Genomic DNA, 19,080 nt, shown 5'->3' on the forward strand with positions numbered 1-19,080 from the left:
TGATGACATTCGGATAGATATGTCTGTGTCATGTCATAGCTGCAATGAGACGAACCCCATTAAACTAATGGCAACAATGCAACTTTACTAGTTACTCGCTTAGCAATAACCTTTATAAGTATTAAAGTTCTAATGATAGAAATAAATAAGAATGAGTATTTTGCGAACTGTAATCAGTAATAATTCGTATTTAACAAATGTATTAACTCGTCGTAAATTTGAAAAATGTCTCTATGGATTTGTTAACTATTAAATTGTTGATATAGAATTGCAAAAGCAAAAATTCCTTTGAATTGGAAATGGGAACCGCAAGTTCGCATCAAAGGAAAGAATTTGGAAGTTTAAAATTTGTTCTCACAGGATAATTTTAAAGATAGATTATATTTGACATTTAAATAATAATAAAATCTTTGAATTTTTAAACAAAGGTATTAAAATCATTAAGTTAACGAATCGGCACCACGTTGCCGCATTTCCATTTCCCCATCTTATTATTAGATGATGTAATGATTATTTATTGACTTTGACATCTAAAACAATCACCTACGATGATTAAAAATTAAGTTATAATCACGTTTTTTATATTAATCCTTGGTTTAAATAAAATTTTTGTCAAGTTTTCAACGCTATAACAACACTTATAAATAAAATAAACGCAGGGAATTTACCCAGGTACCTACATAGTTGCTTGTCTTATACAATAACCGAACCTGAAATAATGAAACTGTTATTCCATCCCAAGTCAATTGTCTTCCTTAGTGGCATCATAATAATTTTGCTGATTTTCTATGTGTTAAATATTATATCTGTCCACAGTGTTAACAGTAAAACAGCCAATAGGAAAACTTACAAGAACAGAAAACAGCCATTTTCTGAAAAGATAAGAAAAATAGACATACCTGAAAGAATAGTTCACATAGATCTTAAAGGGGCCCCTCCAAAGATTTCATACTTTTCGCAATTGCTTCCCTTATTGAGGAAAATGGGGGCAACAGGAATTTTGTTAGAATATGAGGACATGTTTCCTTATTCAGGCGTGCTATCTAACGTTTCTGCTTTAAATGCTTATACACTTGAGGACATTCGAGAAATTATTAAATTTTCTCAAACCAATAATTTAAAGGTAGTTCCGTTTATTCAAGTATTTGGACAATTAGATTTCTTGTTGAAGCTGGGCAGTTTTGTGGATTTTCGAGAAGTGCCTTCCTTTCCCTCTACAATTTGTCCCTCTGACAATAATACTTTGCTACTTTTGCAATCAATGATAGAGCAAGTTATGGATGTTCACAATACCAGTGACATGATTCATATTGGGTTTGGGTCTGTACCATTTTTGGGTAAGACAGGGGAGATTTTAACAAAGGGAAAATTGCATATTTGAGTGCATCTTCAGAATGAGACTTAAAGCCTTGTGAAACAATATTGTGGAGTGCATGAAAGCAGGTAAATAATTGGTGTAACATGAATTTTTAAGCATGTGTGTGATTATTGAATGGATTATTAACATTGATCAATTTAAGAAATTTTGGTTAATGGTTAGTAACAGTATCTCAGTAACTAGCAGATGTACAAAGATCCTTATATTGGCAGACTTTTGCAGTTTTAAGGAAGTAAATTAAGTTGCCTTTATTTTTCTTCAAAAAGTTCATGATTTACTAGATATTTAGGAAAAGTTAAGTATTCTTAATCGAAATTGCTGTTTTTAAATTGCATATTTTGCTTATTAATTTACTAACCCTACTAGTTATTGAGAATCTTGTATTGACCTTCAAAGAAAACTCTTCCTGTGTCCATGTTATATACCATCCTGTATAAAAGGCAACTTTAATTTTCAGGTCACTGCCACAAATGCATCAATCGGATGTTGACTCAACAATTAACAAAAACCCAACTATTTCTTGAACATCTTCGGTGGATTGTGAAAATTATAAAACACAAAAATCCTAGCCTTAAAGTACTCATTTGGGATGATTTTTTCCGTACTTGTAAACAGGAAGAAGTTGAAACCAATTTTATGAAAACAGAAATTACTCCAGTGGTGTGGTGGTATGGAAAAGATGTTTATGATGAGTTAGGTCCTAGTCTGTGGAACACTTATAGTCGCATTTTCAACAATGTGTGGCTTGGTAGTGCCTTTAAAGGCACTTCTGGTAAGTTTTGGTAATGGTATTAGTTGAAATCATATTTCTGATTAACTTGCTTCATCTTGATAGGAAGCAGTAAATATGTATCAGAGATAAACCACTATATTCAAAACCAAAACAGTTGGCTTTCTGTTATAGAAGAATATCAAGAGAAAATAAACTTCCAGGGCATCATTTTAACAGGTGCATATTTCAGCTAATATTAATACATTCATCCCAGATTTCATTCATATTAGGTCGGCAGCGTTATGACCACTTTGCAGTACTATGCGAACTATTACCTGTAGGCATTCCTGCATTGGCAATGAATTTAAGACTTCTTCAAGGTAGGATAATCTTCAAAATCCTTCAATTTTTGGATAAAACTTTTATTTAGGGTTTAAAGATTCACCTTTAGGCCCCCCCTTAGAAGTTGCAAAAATCCTCCAATGCGATCAACCCTACGGTCTTATCGGCACGGCATTTGGTAGTCCAAAATGTAAATTTCCTGGTTAGTATCTTTAGATAATAGATAATGATCTATAGTTGCTGCACATTTCAAATCAATCAGGTGCCGATGTGCTAGAATTTACCATCCACTTTCATCAACTCCAGCAAGACTTTCTAGAGATAACCGACGATTTTCGAGTGAAAGGATGGTTGAGTGATTACAATAAACTGCATTCCTACTCAAATCCTAAGCATGTAGAGGAAATTGCAGTAGCCTTGGACAGAATTAAAAGCGAACTTCAAGTTGTTAATATTGGCATTTCTAATGCAATGCTAAAAGTTTATGATGAGTTTACTGTGATGGAGTGGTTAGACACGTATTTGTCACCATTTGAGAAAGAGGTATGATATTTTTTTCAGTAGAAATTTTGCAATTAAGAGGGAGTGCTTTAGGTATCATCACTATGGGAAGCAAAGAAGCGGATTCTGAGTACCACTTCTTGGCAGCGAAAACCATTAGGCCATAGCAGTGAATTATAATTTTCGTCATGTTGAAATTTAATATTGAGAATTTTACTTGTCACCTGATCTATACTGAAAATAAGGTATTCCATTGTTAAGCAACAATTGTAATTATTTGCTATAGATTTAGAGCGATAGATTGCTTCTATCACTTTCTAAAACATTTCAAATTTTCGATTTTTTTGAAAGCTTGCGGTAAGTTTTCAATGAATTTTCAAATGTTATTTCAATTCTTAAGAGTCTGCAGAATACTATGACGTCAGTGTAACTCAAACGCACAAATTAACATTGATTTGCTTTGAGCCTTGCTTGAGATTGTATTGAATTTCAAATTTTCATCATCATATCTATCAACAAGGGTGAGTGTGTACGTACTTGAAACAAATTCCCTTAATACTTGATAAATGTTTGAGTAGTTCAATCCAGACTCTTGGTTAGCGCTTCGGCTTCATTAAGGTCACGAGACTTTTTCTGTAGGTATTGGTATGCATAAAATCTCATGTTTCTATTTATTTTTTGAGTATTATTTTGCAATGTCAAGTTCAATGAAAACATGAAAAGTTTGTAGCCAAATGGTAAAGAGAATCTATAATAATTGGAAAACCTGACTCGTTTAATAATCAAATCAAAACTCAATTGATCCCTTAAGGTTTAATGAATAAAGACTGTATTACTGTTTTTTCTCATTTAATCACAGTTAATATTACAATAGGTTTAATTAATACATGCGACGCAATCGCATATTATAAAGGGTGTTATTCCCCAAGGGTTTCCCCACACGCCCCTTAAGGAAATATTTCTTGGGCGAAAATAAGAAAAAAAGCTACTATAAACATGTATTTTGAATCGCTGCATTTCCGATATACAGGGTGTTGAAAAATCTTTAGTATTTTCGAAAAAGTTTGGCCAGCCAAATAGAATGTTTCATTTACCTAGTTAGTGAATTTTAAAGCTTTAATTGATTTAATTAGTTAAAAACCAACCTCATAGGCGCCCTTCTGAACTTTCTGAATGAAACTTCGTGAAAAGATACTCCATAAGTGTGTTGTTAAATTCGCGAGTACTTAAAAGAAAAGGTAGATTTTTCTTAACTTAAAAACCCCGTATTTCGAAACTAAAACGATTTATTTAATTTTGTGTCATGTGTTTGCAAAATACCTGGTAAATTATGTAACTATGTTTTTAAATTATAAAATATTATCAAATAGAGTTACTGCGCACACATAAAATTTTTTCAAGTAATATTTTTACAGCCGTCACCATTAACAAAAATTAACACACCCATACTTATTATATATTGCAATAATGTTATCACAATACGGCTATAACAACGAAGATCGTAATTATATCAAAATCTAATCATAATATTGTATTAAGCAAACAAAATTTGTAAAATAATTCATAGTGAAGATACCTGCATAAAAAAAGAAGTACATCTGTTTATTGCTGAAAACCCGAAAAAGCGATAAAGAAAAACGTATACATTTTATTATGTAAGTAAAGACATGTAAATACGAAAATTAACTTTATAATGTGCTTCTTGGAAGGAGTGAACAGAGCACATATGAGTGATAATAAAGTATCCTCAGAAGTACTGACAATAAATCATAATTGAAAATGGTTGCTATAGGTCGATTGTTTGAGGTCACTTCCAGAAAGTGCGAAAAAGACTAACAATGACAGTGGCATTGTCCTTCGTGTCCATTTAGAGTCATTTGCATGATCGATTCCTCAAACTAACTAATGATTGGCAATCTCACTAGTTTCAGTGTTACTATTTTGACACCTGTTTATACATATTATTCAATTCTTTAATTTGAATTTTTAGGAATGTATCAAAGTCAGTTATCAATACACAAAAGTACAGAATTTACCACTTGCAATCGAAGTTCAGTGAATTAAGTAGAATTTTTGTTTCATAATAAACAATAAAATATTTGTTTGTAGTTTTGTGAAACCACAGAACTTACCCAAAGTTCCTGTAAATAATTAATTAACATTTACATCAACAGCTTCCAACGGGTTTTTAGACAAAAAATACGGCTTATACGCTTTTGTTTTATCGGTATAATTCGTGGTGTTATCAACACTTCCCTTGTCTTCCTCCTCTTTAGTAACGTTCTCATATTGTCTGTAAGGCCTAGGTATTGACCCATATTTTACGTTGACCAACTTTGTGTCCAAAACTTCACAGTCAATTTGCATCAATGGAATATAACTCGTAGTATCTACGAAAAAAATAAATTCAAAATAGTGTTACAAAATAATAACATTCATTGAAACGCACCATTAGGGTAAACAGAGGGAATAAGAAGTGACATCTTCGGCCTCCTAGTGTTGTTGTGATACAACGCTGGAAGGAGCATGTGTTGCTCACTGAAAGACACTACGTAAAACGTATCATCCCTTCTGTTTATGGCCTGGTAGAACTCTGAATACAATTGATCAGGTTTAGGGTTGAAAACTTGAATCCCATTTCTAACGTCGTTTTCAGGACCATAAAGTTCGCGTTTCCTGAGTTGAGCAAGAGATGAATCGAGGCGTAATTTCTTACGTCTCCATTTCACTTTTTGGTTGGACGGCTTTTCAGGAACTGGTGTAAGTTTAGGCGAATCCGGCTTGCCTATCCACCTAAAATTTGAAGGAACAATTGGCATTAATTTTAAGAATTGGAATGGAGAATTATAAGTCTTGCAAAAAAGGTAATATTTTTTTTTGTGGCCTATGGCTACAAAAAAATCTTTAATTTTAAGAAATTTTTTACTTGAAATTTGATGCCTTACCTTTCTAACTCTAATAGCACTCTTGCGCTTTCAGTCTGATTAATAGAAGCTGGACACATAGTTAAAGGTGAAAAATACGTGTTATTCCCATTTGCGTTATCATCGGTACTCCAGAGCAGATTTCTGCTATAATGTCCTGACAATTTGGGATAATCACTATTTTCTGTGTTCACTTTATTTGATTTTGTTGTAAAAGAATGACTAAAATATTTAATAAGTGGAGGTTAACGCGAGTTTTAATATTAAATCTTTTATTTTATGTTACAGAGGGAAAATCGTATTCCCTGAACTCTTATAGTTAAAACCATTTGTAAAAAATTCTTAACTGAAATGTAAATTTACACCAAGAATGTTTACCCTTTACAAGTCCGTTCACCTATCTGGGGACACATGGTTTACAATATATTAAGAGTATCCTAAATTATAATGACAAACCTCTAGTCACATTTTTTCCACTGAACAATAAAATTTTCAAATCGACGTATATCTGTAGTAGTGTTTTCTATGTAGAGAGTGGGCCTGTATAGCAAAGTATTGGTTTTCAAAGTAAAGTTTGGCAAATGTAATTTAGGACATCTAATAATAATGCTATAACTTGGAAATCCTACTTACCCCCTTATATTAAAATTTAATCCCACAACTAGTAAAAATGCACACAAAAATACAGCCGGTTTGGTGGTTTTGCTTGAAATGCTAAATGAAGATTTGTTAGTGTTCTCATACAACGATAATCTTTCTTTGAGGGAAGCATTTTCCTAAAAAAATGTAATTGATATTCTTACCAAAAAAAAATTAAAAATGCAGTAAAATAATAAATTTTTACCTCTTTTAGTTTCTTGTTTTCCTGTGTTGTACGCTGAACCAGCTCTTCCAATGAATTCAAATAATCCTTTTTCTTTTTCCTGGACATACTCGCTGATTCCCGATTCTTAATCTTTCGTTCCTGTCTCTTTAGGACTCTTGGGTCCACTTGCATGTTTGGTCTAACAGACAAACTTGGAATGGTAAGGGGCTTATTTACATTAGAAACTGTAGGAGTCACAGTTGGATTTAGTGTTTTGAAACTGTTAATGGGAATACTGTCTAAAATCACAATATTTGAAGCAATTTTATTTGGGACCATTTTGCTATTTTTTGCAGTCACATTTGGAAAACCATTCTTTAAGTTGTTAATAACAACTATATTATGTGCTTTTGAGGGTACAGTATAGGGTGCCTTTGGTTGAATTGGGACTCGTTTAATAGGAACCTTCAATGGTTTTGTACTTTGTGGGACCACCTGTATTGTAGAATTAATTGGCTTAATATCAACATCAATCTCTTTCTTTGGTGAAATATTCCAAGGGAAAAATACTGGCGGTGGAGTGTTGTTTGAAATTGCAATAGGAGGAGGTGTTGAGGGCTCTAATGAATTGCTTGATGAAAATGACTCCTCGGAATGTACCTCTGACTTTAAATCTAGTTCATCTTCTCCAAGAAGTCTTAAATATTCTAAATATGAAAGTTCTTCTTGTCCATCTGAACTCTGAGATGAATGATTTGTAAAGTCTTTTTCAGATATTTTTAATTCATCATTTAAAAACTTATTATCTTGCTTAACATCCATACTGTTAGTAGTAAAAATGTCAGATGAGTCATTGAATTCTTTACTAATAAAAGAATTTAGTACGGCCATTTCATCTTCATGAAGTAATGGTATGTCTAATGTAGAAGACAACTGCGACATAAAATCATCATCGGAGATATCAAAGGTATCTGAAACAAGTCATTATGTGACATAGGCAAGGGGGTATTTAACATGAATTAAGTCTTACCTGTAGCAAAAGAAGTATCACTGCTAGATCCAGGAGAACTTTTACAATGATACTCCTCTGTGAAGTGTGTATCCTCAGGCCACATTACAAAATTTTCAAACAGAAATGTTACATATATTACAAAGTAAAAACAGATTGCGCTGCTTTTACAAATTTATCTAAAACCCGGCAATGAAACAAATAGTCTTGTATTCCTATTTTTATGACAATATTTCAGCATGGGAATCGGCCACATTATTTATATACTTTTTAACAACTATTGTTTATTTATTTTATATATTTAGGAAACATACATATTATAAATATTATTGTATAAGCTACTAAAGTAGAAGTGCAATAGTGTCGGATCCAACATGCTCCTAGAGGACGCTGTTTTTTGTTGGACTTGTCACTTGCAACATGGCGTTCTTGTTTGTTGTTTGCCAATTAATATTTGAAGTTATGTTATGAATTAAAGGAAAAAATTGTGGAAGGAGGATTTAAAATTAAAATATTCTTTACAATTTCTTTAAAGGATAAAGTCCTGTCAATTTCTTAATATCATCAAATGTTCCCAGCGTTTTTTACATTAATTAGATAGGAACCGGCCAATGGATATTTGGTAAAATTTGTTTTCTACTTGAAAATTCGAGCTTTAGCAAGATGGCGCAACCCAAAATAATTTTACTATTTAGTGGAAAACGTAAGTCAGGAAAGGATTTTTTGTGTGAAAATCTAAAAGCCATGTAAGTAATGTTGGTTAGTGGTACCTTTTGAGTAATTAATTTACTTTAATTCATACGGAATTTATATTAGTGCCTGTAAGATGAGGTTCTGTGTTGCAAAATTATTGCATATTTGATTTTTAAGCCAGTTTTCATGCTGCTTTGTGGTATTGAATTATATGTTTTATCGATAATAAAGCTAACAATTATAATTTTGATTTAAAAAGTATAGCATAAAGTGAAACATAAGTTTACTTACTCCCAGCTTAATACCCATAGCATCATTTATAGGGTTGGTGAGAATAAATGTGATATAATAAGAATATCAGGACCCCTCAAACAGCTTTATGCAACAAACCACAATCTAAAATGGGATCAACTAATGAGTGATGGTCCTTATAAAGAGAAATATAGACATGATATGATAAATTGGAGTGACGATATTCGGAATAAAGATTCAGGATACTTTTGCAAAGCAGCCTGCAAATCAGGTAGCTACTAAAGTATTTACAGCAAACATAAAGGATTTAATGAGTAGAATCAATAAAACAAACGTATATATTTTACAACTAAGTCATTAACACATTATAGATTAAGGGCAGTAGATATGTACATTTAAAACAAGAGATACATCTCTTGCTTTAAAATTGTAATGTACCCTCATGCCCTGCCCATGTGCAAGGTGTCCAGTTTTTCAGTTTTGCAGGGTATCTTGGTTATTATTGCAATTTGTGGGTTGGGGTTTTTATAAACCTGTGTAACTTTTTTTGTCAAAAAAACTATGTCACAAACAGATTTATCATGGGTCTCTTGCTTTTTTAAAATACAGGGCAAAATTAAAAATTGTGCATTTTCAGACACCTATTGTTATTCAGTTATCTTATAACTTATCAACTAGGTAAAAGTGAAATCTTACATTTTTTTTTTGCAAAATTGGTTAACATACTCAGTTTTATTTCTAGGTGTCCCTATTTTTGAGAAAATTACCAAATTGAAGTTTTTTAAATGGGACATCTTGTATATTAATTAGTTGTTATATTCTACTAAGAGCTTTTCAAAAATATGTAATAGTTGGCACTTTGTTTAACATCTAAGACTAGAATTTATATATTTTTTAAATAGGCTATAGATGGCCAGTAAGAAGTGACATTATTTATTAAAAGTGCATTATTGTTGATCTAATATGTTCTGAACATACCTGGCTGTCTGGTTCTAAACTTTTTAGGCAACTTAAAAAGTAAATAGTAAAAGATAATTTCTTCTTATTGCAACATATATTAATAAAATAATAATTAAAAACGTACGCTTCTAAGATATTATAAAATACCTCATAGTTGGGCATGACCTCTGTGATGCTAAAAAAGAAACTGTACACCTTGTGCGTTACCGTTTTTTAGACATATACCCCGCTTCGCTAAATTTCAGTATCCTTTACTTTAAAAAAATATGTAGTTCTATATGAGAGTATGTGAGTATGTAATACCACTTTCGTCCTTTTCTGTTGTAAGAAGTAGGACTTAAGTACAATCCCGTTTAGCTACATCGGCATAACTGCAAGATACCAATAAAAGACCCATCTCGCTATTCTATTAAATGTCACGCTCTAAACAAATAGAGAATAAATATAGTTGCCAATTGCGTCTTAGCTGTAGTATGGCTATGTGTAGAAGCCCATAATCTTAGTACTTAAAAACTTTGCAATACTTGTAAATCCTTTCTTGGTCGAATTGTCGCGTTAACGTGTGTTTTTTTAACCGAGTTCTTCATTTTAGTAAACCTGATTACCACGCATTATTTGACAGTAAAATAAAATACTTCGCAAGTTGTTCCTGAGATTCCTGTTCCAAAATCCATTATAAAGTGACTATTCTAATATACAAAATCTACTTGACTTTTGCAATTCTTTTTCTATTTTTAGCTTCCCCTAAAGACATTTGGATAGTAAGTGACATTAGAAGAAAAACTGATATTAAGTGGTTTAAAGACAACTGGAGCAGTATTAAAACTATCAGAATTTATGCTGATTTGGAAGTAAGAAAGGCTCGAGGATGGATTTTTACAAGTGGTAAGTTTACACTTAGCACTGTTGAGGTTTTTACAATTGTCTTCTGTAATTCTACCAAAAGTTTGCCTTGGTATTAATACCAAGAAATTAAGTTAAATCCAAAGTAAATATCTTGAATACATTTCCAAATCTCTTTGAGAAATAGTTCATACTGTTGAGTGTCTCATATTTAGTTCAATTGTAGTACGGCATAACTTTATTTTTTAGGAGTTGATGATGTAGTGTCTGAATGTGATCTTGATGATTTTAGTCCATGGGATATGGAGTTTGCAAATAATAATGATTTGGACTATAAAAAAGCTATTGAACAGATCGTTAATATTCTTCCATTATGATGTTGATGTGGGCTTAGGGTGACATGCTTCTTATAACACCGTTAATAAAGTTAAGTGCAAAAAAAGTTTAGGTACTTTTTAAACACTACCCTCCTATATTACCTGCTCTTGAAAAATGTGTACAGTTTTTTTTATAGAGATTCAGAAAGAGCACAAAAAATTATAATACAGTAAAATATTTTATTAATTTACGTCAAAACGTCTCGAAAATGTGAATAAAAAATCAATCTCGAGAACCAATCCTTCGCACTGTATATATCAAAAACAAAGCGCCTTTTAATATACCGTACCTGTTTTTGTTCTATGAACATGGAGTTTTAGTGAGTGCAAGCAAAAGGCAATTAGACGATTGATAACTCAGAAAAACAGGCTACCGTCGTTAACTAGTATTGAATTTTTATGACTATGTTTAGAGACACTTTGTATATATATATTTGGAAAGTAATGTTAATTATCAAGATATGCCGCTATTATTCACTATCGTATGTTGCCAAGTGTAGGATCGATAATTAGGAAGAAAGCGCTTTAACTAGGTTTAAATTTCATATAATTTAACTATTACACTATAATAAACTTAACATTGAACTTGTGCAATTAATTAAATTACAAAACTTAATAGACATACAACAGTAAAATAAATATTTTACTTTTACAAATACAATCATTAGACAATTAACATCACAATATATACAACTCTCATTTTAAATTGCTAGGCTCTAAGACATTAATTTTATTATTCGAATTTAACAAGTACCAAAGTGATATAATTAATTAAAAACGTATTTCTTTCATTTTAATTAATATTATCGTGTTCTAGAACAGCTTAAAGGTGCGCAAAGTCGGGATTATTTAATTTCTAGAGAGATTTTTATACATCAGTAGGTACAATATACTTGGATTTTCTATAGAGATTAAATGATTAGTAAACATTAGACAATTGACAAATTGTTTTATTTAAAGAAAAAAATGTAAAAATGTGAGCTAAATACTCAAAAAAAATTGTTTATAACAACAATTCTCATCCAAAATTAGGACAATCACTAATTGCCGGCTACTTTTTAAGTTATAACAGGCTAGTAACCGCATTGATTACATCTATTAACTAATGGACTATCTTGGAACTTCAATATACAAGTTATTACGCTCTATTTAAATATGAATTATAAATTACTTAAATATTAAATGCTTTGTATGATGAGTATTGAGTCGAGGAAATAACTACTGGGCCTTTGAAAAGTTACTACCATTATACACGCTTATACATAGGAAGAAACTTAAAAGTGCCTTTACTGGGATTTCTTATGATCAAATTGAGAGTAGATACAATTATATGTACTAACACCATATTAAGAATTAAGCCATAAAACTGCTATTTAGGCATTTATTGAATAAATTCACAAGTAGATCAGGTAATATTTTTTGAAACTATCGCTCTTCGTGGTTAATTTTTATATTTAATCGCCCTGCATATGTAAAAAATATTACCTAACTTCATATACCGCATTTATACCAAACCTTAGTCGCTCGTTGCACGAGCCCTGGGAGTTCTCATTTCATCCAGTCGTAAAACTCACTGATAAGGGTATCGATTACTATATTGAACCGGGTTAGATGGTACTTGTTATAATACTAATTTAGCTTTCTTTGAGAACAAAATGCAAAATTCAACTTTTGTGAGAGATACAATTCAGAAAACTTCGATTTAAGTTGAATTTCTATGTATGGAAATATTGGCGTATAGAATTTGTTCACGACTGCAATATCTTTTACTTTTTTACTAACCCCCACTAGCAGAAGTTTTGACTGAATAAATATGAATTCGGTTGATCAACTCGGGATTTTATTTAAAGTTGTTCCTCCAAAGGAAATAGGTGTATAGATGTGTGAAATTATCAATAATTAATCGGAATTACTTACATGTATGACTAATTTGCTTTTTAAATATAGGTGTCTGGTGTATAATAAATGTTAACAATTAATAGCAATTTAGTGTTTAATTCAGATCAGCTGATAATAAATCTGGTGTTTCGCGTTTCATCGGAAGCAAGAATAGTTTAGATTCAATAAAAATCTAAAATTTTGATGTAATCTTTTTTTCCCCCCAAATATTGCACCTACTGTGAAATTTTTCTCAAAATTGTTAGTCATAAAAAAGTTCTGATGTAAAATATTGAGAATAATCACGAAGAAGTAACGCCCTGTAAAGTATTTTAAATAATTGTTATTTCAGCTGGTTCGTACCAATTTTGAGTTAAGTATCTTAACAAATAACAGAGGAATTAATGAAAATCGAAAAAAAAATTTAATTTCAAAATCACGTTAATCAAAATGGAAGCAATTTAGGACGTGCCTTCATAAGAAGTTTTCATCTTAAAATAAGCTCCTGATTTACCCATTGCACCTTTTTATCATCTATTGAATAACGCCGTGTATATATCGCTTTGAGATGTTGAAGCGGGGAATTTTTTTAAAAGACCCTCAATTTGTAAATTAACATGGCAACGTCGTTTCTATAACATCAATACTCGTTTCCGTTGCTTTAATAACCGACACGCATTTGTGAGTGTCCCATATTTTATGTGACAGCAATTATTTGAAAACCTCGTATAGATAGAAAAATGGTTTAAATGAAAGTTAAAATAGACACAGCTTAAAAATCTGATCATAATTTTAAACATACAAAGTGGCTCAAAAAAATCTATTAGGATTTAACATTTAGATTTATGTGGAACCCCTGAATATTTTTGCTATATAGTTTCATTTCCTGGATTTTCGCATTGTTTACAAAAATTAGCAAAATGTTAAATCTTCAATTCAAATTCCCGTAAAAAGTTCTACTGAGTTCAATAATTTAAGGATTGACTATTATCAGAATGCGAAAATATTAATTCTGTTACCTAGTTAAGATCGAAAGACTCATTCGCTACAGTGGAAACTATAAAGACTGCTGTCACGTCAATTCACGTGATGTCAGATCTGCATCGTTTCAGTTTAATTTTAAGCCAAAAGGAAATTTGTCAGCGACAATTACTACCGAAAAGCTATTTATAATGTTCCTAATGATAATTTTAGGATTTGAATAATATCTCTAAAAACTTCCAAGCTTTTCACCTTATTTTAGACCTATTCAGACTGATGACGACATATCAAAATTAAAGATTTTTTATATGGGAATGTAAATTTTCTATTGAATTAATCATTAGTCAATTTTAATTTCCCTATTTCAGTCCAATTTTGCATAAAGTGATCGGATTAAAATAATACATTAGATTTTCTAGTAACTTGCCCTAATTTGTCAGTTTCGAACTTTATTGAAATTTGTGAGATTATAACCTCTTCTTAATTACATACTATTGATTATTAGGTGAAATAAGAATAATCAACCTCGTTTTCACTGCAACAGTCCTAAAGTGACACGGGTAGTGGGGCACAAATAATATCTCTAATTTTCTTTATATAACCCTTAAAATTTTCAAAAAAATGTGGGTATTTTGATGACTGCAACTCGCTGAACTTTTTTATTTTCCAACAGTATATTTTTCACATATTATATATTTGAAAAGGTTCCGCTTAAAATTCCCTTTTTAATTAAGTACCGCAAGCCGATATTTGGACCTAATACGGAAAAGCAGCAGGCATTTCTTAAAAATCAAACTTCTGTCATCCATTAAAAATATTTGCAGTAAAGTAGATATCGGAACTATCTCTGATTTGGCATCAATTATTTCTAAAACATGATTCCACTTTGATTTTAGGAAATACTTTTCCTGTAATTTCTCAATTCTTACGTTAGTTAGAAAAAAATTCAAGCAATTATATTAAATAGAACTAGAGATTTTCTATTCCACCTTTTCCCTATGTTACCTAATATAACAATAAAAAATCTTCATTTGCCAACAAAGTTTAACTTTAAGCAGCCATTTCAGTCAGTAAAGCTGCACTGATATGCCCGAAATATTGGGTCAGGAATTGAGGGATTGTATACGACAAACATAAAGACTGAAAATACAAAAAGTAAAAGTTGTTCAGAATCTTTTTAAGGGAATAATAATCAGTCGCCTGTGTCTAACCATTTACTCTCTTCAATTATCTTTTCGAAGCAATCCATGAGGTATTGATGCTAAAATGTTGACTAATCTCAAACAATGCTCTTAATCATTAAGAATAAACTTACATAGGGGGTGAAGACTTTAAGCCACCTTGGTGTCTTATCCTGTCTATTATATTTCAGACAGAAAGCCATACCTTCATCGTCGATCTCCCATTGCCTGATGCTATCCCACTCCAAGACCACCACTTGGCTTTCCAACGTTCCATCTTCCAAACACGCATGCAATTTTATTCCTCCTGTACCTATAATTCAGTTTCTCAGCTTTTAAACTGAAGGCAAAAAGGAATACGACAAACCAATTGATAATATAACATGGCCATCTTTACGGGAATCGCAAGCACAATGAGGAAATACAATTTCTCCGTAACCAGGTAACTCTCGAGCCAATTTTAAATATTCAGTTGCCCTCGTGTTGTCCTGAAGAGCCTTCAGCTGATACAGACGTTCTCCTGCATTAATATATCCTCGATTCACTTCATCCACCGCCTAAAATGTAATTTTTGTGACAATTTGATTTTTTTGTCTACAATTGAATTATTAGGCACCTGCCAAAAAATATAGGAGGTCACTTGGGGGTCTGTCATGAGAATAAGCTCTTTTTGTATGGAAAAGAGCCATTTCCTAATAGAGAGACACGTGCTGGTAGCCGTACTATAGTTTTGGATGTATAAATTGTGAGGGTATTCGGAAGATTGCAACTTCCGCTCTGCAAATGTTAAATCGTGGTAATATGAATGTTTAAAAGACTTAATCAAGTATAAGCTCACCGAAGTTATATTCTACTATTTCGAAGAGATAAAAATATTTGGACACTTTTTTGTTCATTCCGATTTTTTTCACAACAGAGGCGTAGACTTCGTCAGCATTTGCACTTCGTTTTAGCGTTACAGTGATGACTTCTCTATCCGGCAGTAACACCTGCAATTATGTAATAACGTTTGCAATAATGCCCTTAAAATTGTTTGGAGAGGGGTGGTTTTTACTTCCAGGGATGCAGCAGCTTTATGTATGTGTTCTAAATTACGAGTTATAGGACAGTTTCACTTAAATACCTTAGCTCGAACGCCCTCAACCATCCCCTTAACCTATCCCCACAATAACCCTATACATTCCAACAATATAGGTTTATAAGTTTACATGGTAACCTATGTCTAGAGTAACATTTTGTGGCATTTACCCTAGATAATTAATTTCTTCTAGTCAACTGCAATGCTCGGAAAATAGTACCCAAAAATTACATATTTTAAGCTTTCACTACTAATAGCAACTAAGAACACTTAAACGCAATCGAAACGACAATCTACTTAATTTGTCTTTCACAAATACTGTATGACTAACAGAAATGTTCTACTTTTAACAAGGGAATAACACCTATTGACGCTCAACAACATTGTTAATGTCAATCCGTTCCGATTTAAGAGATATTAAACTAATGTCAACATCTTACCTATTGATAGTTAACACTTTAACATACATACGCGTAATTTCTTTACTATTTGATTAACCTCAAGGCAAAAGCAATTTAGTCAAACATTTTTCAACAACAAATATTTATCCAATATATAAACCAATTTATTTACCTTTAAATCTACTGGAATGCTGTTGCTCTCGTCGTCGGGATCCGTAAGGAATTCCTGCATTATATCCGATTCAGCGATCACACGAACAGCACATGCTCTCTCCAAGTACTGTTCTAAGCCCCTCCTCCTCGCATCCAACTGTTGCTCACTTAATGTAAATGGCCACTTACCCGGCAGTTTTGGAAAGTTATATCCTACAATAAAAAATTTTACCATTCGAAAATGCCTCTTTTGCTGGTTTTACCAATGAACTCTTTTTTGAGATCAGTGTGCAATTTGGAAAATTCTCGGTATCTCCTAGAACATAGATGTCTGCCCGCCATGTAAATGTTAAATGCAACATATCGTTCTCCTCCCCATTCATTGTAATGATAATCTGGAATACTGATAGGTAAAGATCTTTTTTCACTATAGTCATAATAAACTTGAGTCTCTTCGGACGGTTCCAGTCTTTCTGCTTCCTATTAAATATAATATGCTTTTAGTTGGAGGTTTTCTAGGGTGAGTAAAGAATACCTGTTGGGTGACAGATATTACAGTTAATTTAAGAATATCTCCTCCAGATTTAATCAGATCCACAACTTGTTTATGAGTGGCCCCTTCAACATTGACACCATTCCTGAAACCAATATTCATACTCGGAATTCAAATGAAAGTTCAAAAGTAAATATTCATCAGAAAAAAATATGCATTTCCTATACTATAAAATATTGGAAATTGCCTCTTTTTAGAATAGAATCAATTTATGGGAAAATATGTTTGGGATCAAGGTCATTATGATATGAATGCCTTAAACTGCTCAATTTTTATACTTTTCCAACTATATTTTAATGTGATAATAAATCGCATTATAAGTTATCCTATTTCTGATAATTTCAGTAATTATGTCAGTATATTATCAATTTTAATTGTCATATATAGTCCTGATCTTAACTATTGGTTCAAGTATCATGCTTTCTCCTAGTCTATTTATTTACCCAATAAAGATTATCATTTATTATTATTTCTGAATAACCCAGTTTTATTTATCAAACAATTTCTCTATGGTGCTTCAAATCAATTGACCAGGTGCTTTTCTGTTGTGAATATTCTTCTTGCAGAACTTTCTCCAAAGTTCTTTTTAGAAATTAGAAATATTCTTCTAATTGTCCTGCCAATTTTGCACATAATCCAATATTTTTATAAATATTCTGTTTAATAAAACTCTCTAGTCTAAACCATAAGAAATTATCAGATTTAAGGGAGCTTGTGTTTAGATTAGGAAACTATTTTTATCTAAAACAGATAAGTTGTATATTTAAAGTGTTTTTCAAAATTACATAAACATAAATCAGACGCTTTTAAGTTGACATTTAGGCTTGTTTTGATGGTTCTCAAAGGAGTACAATATTAATATACTGATTATGGTGGTGATTTGTCAATTTTCAACAAAAATATTTAGGGTCACATTTATAAGTCAAGTTTAAAGTGATCACATTTGAAATTCTGGATTAATCTCAAAAATAGTCATTTTCAATTGGCTCCTTTATCAAATTATGTTCTGGCTTTGTTTTATATATATCTATAAAACTACCTGTTAAGAGATATCTTATATAATTAGTAGGTACCATAGGTACCACCTCACTCAATGTCAGACTCTTCTGCTTTTGTAAAGTAGTGCTCACCATATTATTGCCTTATATTACCAATTTATTAGATAGTCTCATCACCAGTACATTTATTTGGTTTCAATAACCCCCTAACCATCTTTTCAAAAACAACAGGCTTTTAAGATAGTATGTTTTGACTTGAGAAACAGAATAAGTATAAATGTAAACTGATCTGCTAAAAGCAAGCAATTACTTTTTGATAAGAAATGTAAGAAAATTGCATTTTGTCCAAATTTTGTTAATGGCATACAGTACTTACACCTCAAGTATTCGGTCTCCCTTTCGTATACCAGCTTGTTCAGCAGCCCCTCGGTCTAACACAGCACTCACATGTTGCAAGGGAGCATACAACTCCCCATTGATGCTCCGAAGTTGGCCCCCTTCACTAACTTGGCCCCTGACATTAAATCCAAATCCGGTTTCTGTTTTATGTATAGTTACAACCCGAGGCCCCGTAGGAATCTTCATGTTGTTGTTGGCCATAGTCTTGAAAACGTCGTGCTATAACTCGTTTTACGTATGTAATTGTTACATAGTTAACGTTTAAGTCTGAATAATTCAAGGGCAGCTTTAGTGAAATGTTACGCGACTTTTCACCTTCTCTTCCTTTCTTTGCCGGGATTCACTTTAAGGTTTTTTTAAAGAACGTTCTGCTACCATATTTTCAAGGGGCGGACTAGGAAAAACTGCAGGGTTTCTAATTACCACAATGCTTAAGCGTCATTTACAGCTGATTACATTCAGTTTCAGCTATTATCGTGTGAATTTTCCGAAAAATAACACACGAACTTCCACTATCTTCATCAGAACATGTTTAAAGAACAAAGACAGAATGTCACCTGGTTCTAGTGATAGGTCAATATTATCATAAATATATTTCAATAAGTCGGAAATTAGAACAGGCAACATGGCTTATAGCAAACTTCAACACTGCGGTACAAACA

At 32.0% G+C, this 19,080-nt stretch overlaps 4 protein-coding genes across 7 annotated transcripts; 2 read left to right on the forward strand and 2 right to left on the reverse strand.

The window, feature by feature from the left end:
- Positions 1-536: 536 nt before the first annotated feature.
- LOC136349499 (hexosaminidase D-like) lies at positions 537-5,033 on the forward strand. 2 transcript variants are annotated; one of them, XM_066301085.1, is made up of 7 exons: positions 537-1,337; positions 1,836-2,150; positions 2,214-2,327; positions 2,381-2,470; positions 2,521-2,634; positions 2,695-2,975; positions 3,027-5,033. In XM_066301085.1, the coding sequence occupies exons 1-7, from the start codon at positions 719-721 to the stop codon at positions 3,111-3,113; spliced, it is 1,620 nt and encodes a 539-aa protein (XP_066157182.1). In that variant the 5' UTR covers positions 537-718; the 3' UTR covers positions 3,114-5,033. The 2 variants fall into 2 exon arrangements, with proteins under 2 accessions (XP_066157182.1, XP_066157183.1); XM_066301086.1 differs by having other exon boundaries at positions 1,195-1,443.
- Positions 3,931-8,024, reverse strand: Atf6 (bZIP_ATF6 domain-containing protein ATf6). Of its 2 annotated transcripts, XM_066301082.1 has the most exons (7): positions 7,693-8,024; positions 6,702-7,633; positions 6,491-6,633; positions 5,879-6,079; positions 5,383-5,726; positions 5,066-5,323; positions 3,931-4,541 (listed from the first exon to the last, which is right to left on the reverse strand). In XM_066301082.1, exons 1-6 carry the CDS (start codon positions 7,775-7,777, stop codon positions 5,085-5,087), a joined length of 1,944 nt encoding a protein of 647 aa, XP_066157179.1. In that variant the 5' UTR covers positions 7,778-8,024; the 3' UTR covers positions 3,931-4,541; positions 5,066-5,084. The 2 variants fall into 2 exon arrangements, with proteins under 2 accessions (XP_066157179.1, XP_066157177.1); XM_066301080.1 differs by having other exon boundaries at positions 3,931-5,323.
- Positions 8,025-8,113: 89 nt separating this feature from the next.
- Pmvk (Phosphomevalonate kinase) lies at positions 8,114-15,164 on the forward strand. Of its 2 annotated transcripts, none has more exons than XM_066301099.1 (4): positions 8,114-8,417; positions 8,688-8,887; positions 10,315-10,461; positions 15,028-15,164. In XM_066301099.1, the coding sequence occupies exons 1-4, from the start codon at positions 8,335-8,337 to the stop codon at positions 15,066-15,068; spliced, it is 471 nt and encodes a 156-aa protein (XP_066157196.1). In that variant the 5' UTR covers positions 8,114-8,334; the 3' UTR covers positions 15,069-15,164. The 2 variants fall into 2 exon arrangements, with proteins under 2 accessions (XP_066157196.1, XP_066157195.1); XM_066301098.1 differs by lacking the exon at positions 15,028-15,164 and adding an exon at positions 10,669-12,877 and having other exon boundaries at positions 8,116-8,417.
- Positions 14,595-18,862, reverse strand: Snx27 (sorting nexin 27). Its single transcript, XM_066301088.1, has 9 exons — positions 18,396-18,862; positions 17,004-17,106; positions 16,732-16,948; positions 16,488-16,681; positions 15,675-15,825; positions 15,453-15,613; positions 15,204-15,393; positions 14,971-15,149; positions 14,595-14,916 (listed from the first exon to the last, which is right to left on the reverse strand). Exons 1-9 carry the CDS (start codon positions 18,617-18,619, stop codon positions 14,848-14,850), a joined length of 1,488 nt encoding a protein of 495 aa, XP_066157185.1. The 5' UTR covers positions 18,620-18,862; the 3' UTR covers positions 14,595-14,847.
- Between the last annotated feature and the right edge of the window lie 218 nt (positions 18,863-19,080).

Source organism: Euwallacea fornicatus, chromosome 38 (assembly GCF_040115645.1).
Source record: "Euwallacea fornicatus isolate EFF26 chromosome 38, ASM4011564v1, whole genome shotgun sequence".
In the NCBI taxonomy this organism is placed as follows: Eukaryota; Metazoa; Arthropoda; class Insecta; order Coleoptera; family Curculionidae; genus Euwallacea; species Euwallacea fornicatus.

Excerpts from the sequence above, each read along its gene's own strand:
- LOC136349499 (XM_066301085.1), top strand. The coding sequence starts at position 719 with ATGAAACTGTTATTCCATCCCAAGTCAATTGTCTTCCTTAGTGGCATC. Across the intron at positions 2,471-2,520 it reads GAATTTAAGACTTCTTCAAG|GGTTTAAAGATTCACCTTTA; the intron begins GTAGGATAATCT and ends ACTTTTATTTAG. Across the intron at positions 2,976-3,026 it reads TGTCACCATTTGAGAAAGAG|GTATCATCACTATGGGAAGC; the intron begins GTATGATATTTT and ends GGAGTGCTTTAG.
- Atf6 (XM_066301082.1), bottom strand. The coding sequence starts at position 7,777 with ATGTGGCCTGAGGATACACACTTCACAGAGGAGTATCATTGTAAAAGT. Across the intron at positions 7,634-7,692 it reads TGATACTTCTTTTGCTACAG|ATACCTTTGATATCTCCGAT; the intron begins GTAAGACTTAAT and ends GACTTGTTTCAG. Across the intron at positions 5,324-5,382 it reads TCCCTCTGTTTACCCTAATG|ATACTACGAGTTATATTCCA; the intron begins GTGCGTTTCAAT and ends TTTTTTTCGTAG.
- Pmvk (XM_066301098.1), top strand. The coding sequence starts at position 8,335 with ATGGCGCAACCCAAAATAATTTTACTATTTAGTGGAAAACGTAAGTCA. Across the intron at positions 8,888-10,314 it reads CAAAGCAGCCTGCAAATCAG|CTTCCCCTAAAGACATTTGG; the intron begins GTAGCTACTAAA and ends TTCTATTTTTAG. Across the intron at positions 10,462-10,668 it reads AGGATGGATTTTTACAAGTG|GAGTTGATGATGTAGTGTCT; the intron begins GTAAGTTTACAC and ends TTTATTTTTTAG.
- Snx27 (XM_066301088.1), bottom strand. The coding sequence starts at position 18,619 with ATGGCCAACAACAACATGAAGATTCCTACGGGGCCTCGGGTTGTAACT. Across the intron at positions 17,107-18,395 it reads GGAGACCGAATACTTGAGGT|GAATGGTGTCAATGTTGAAG; the intron begins GTAAGTACTGTA and ends TATTGGTTTCAG. Across the intron at positions 16,682-16,731 it reads TCTCAAAAAAGAGTTCATTG|GATATAACTTTCCAAAACTG; the intron begins GTAAAACCAGCA and ends TTTTTATTGTAG.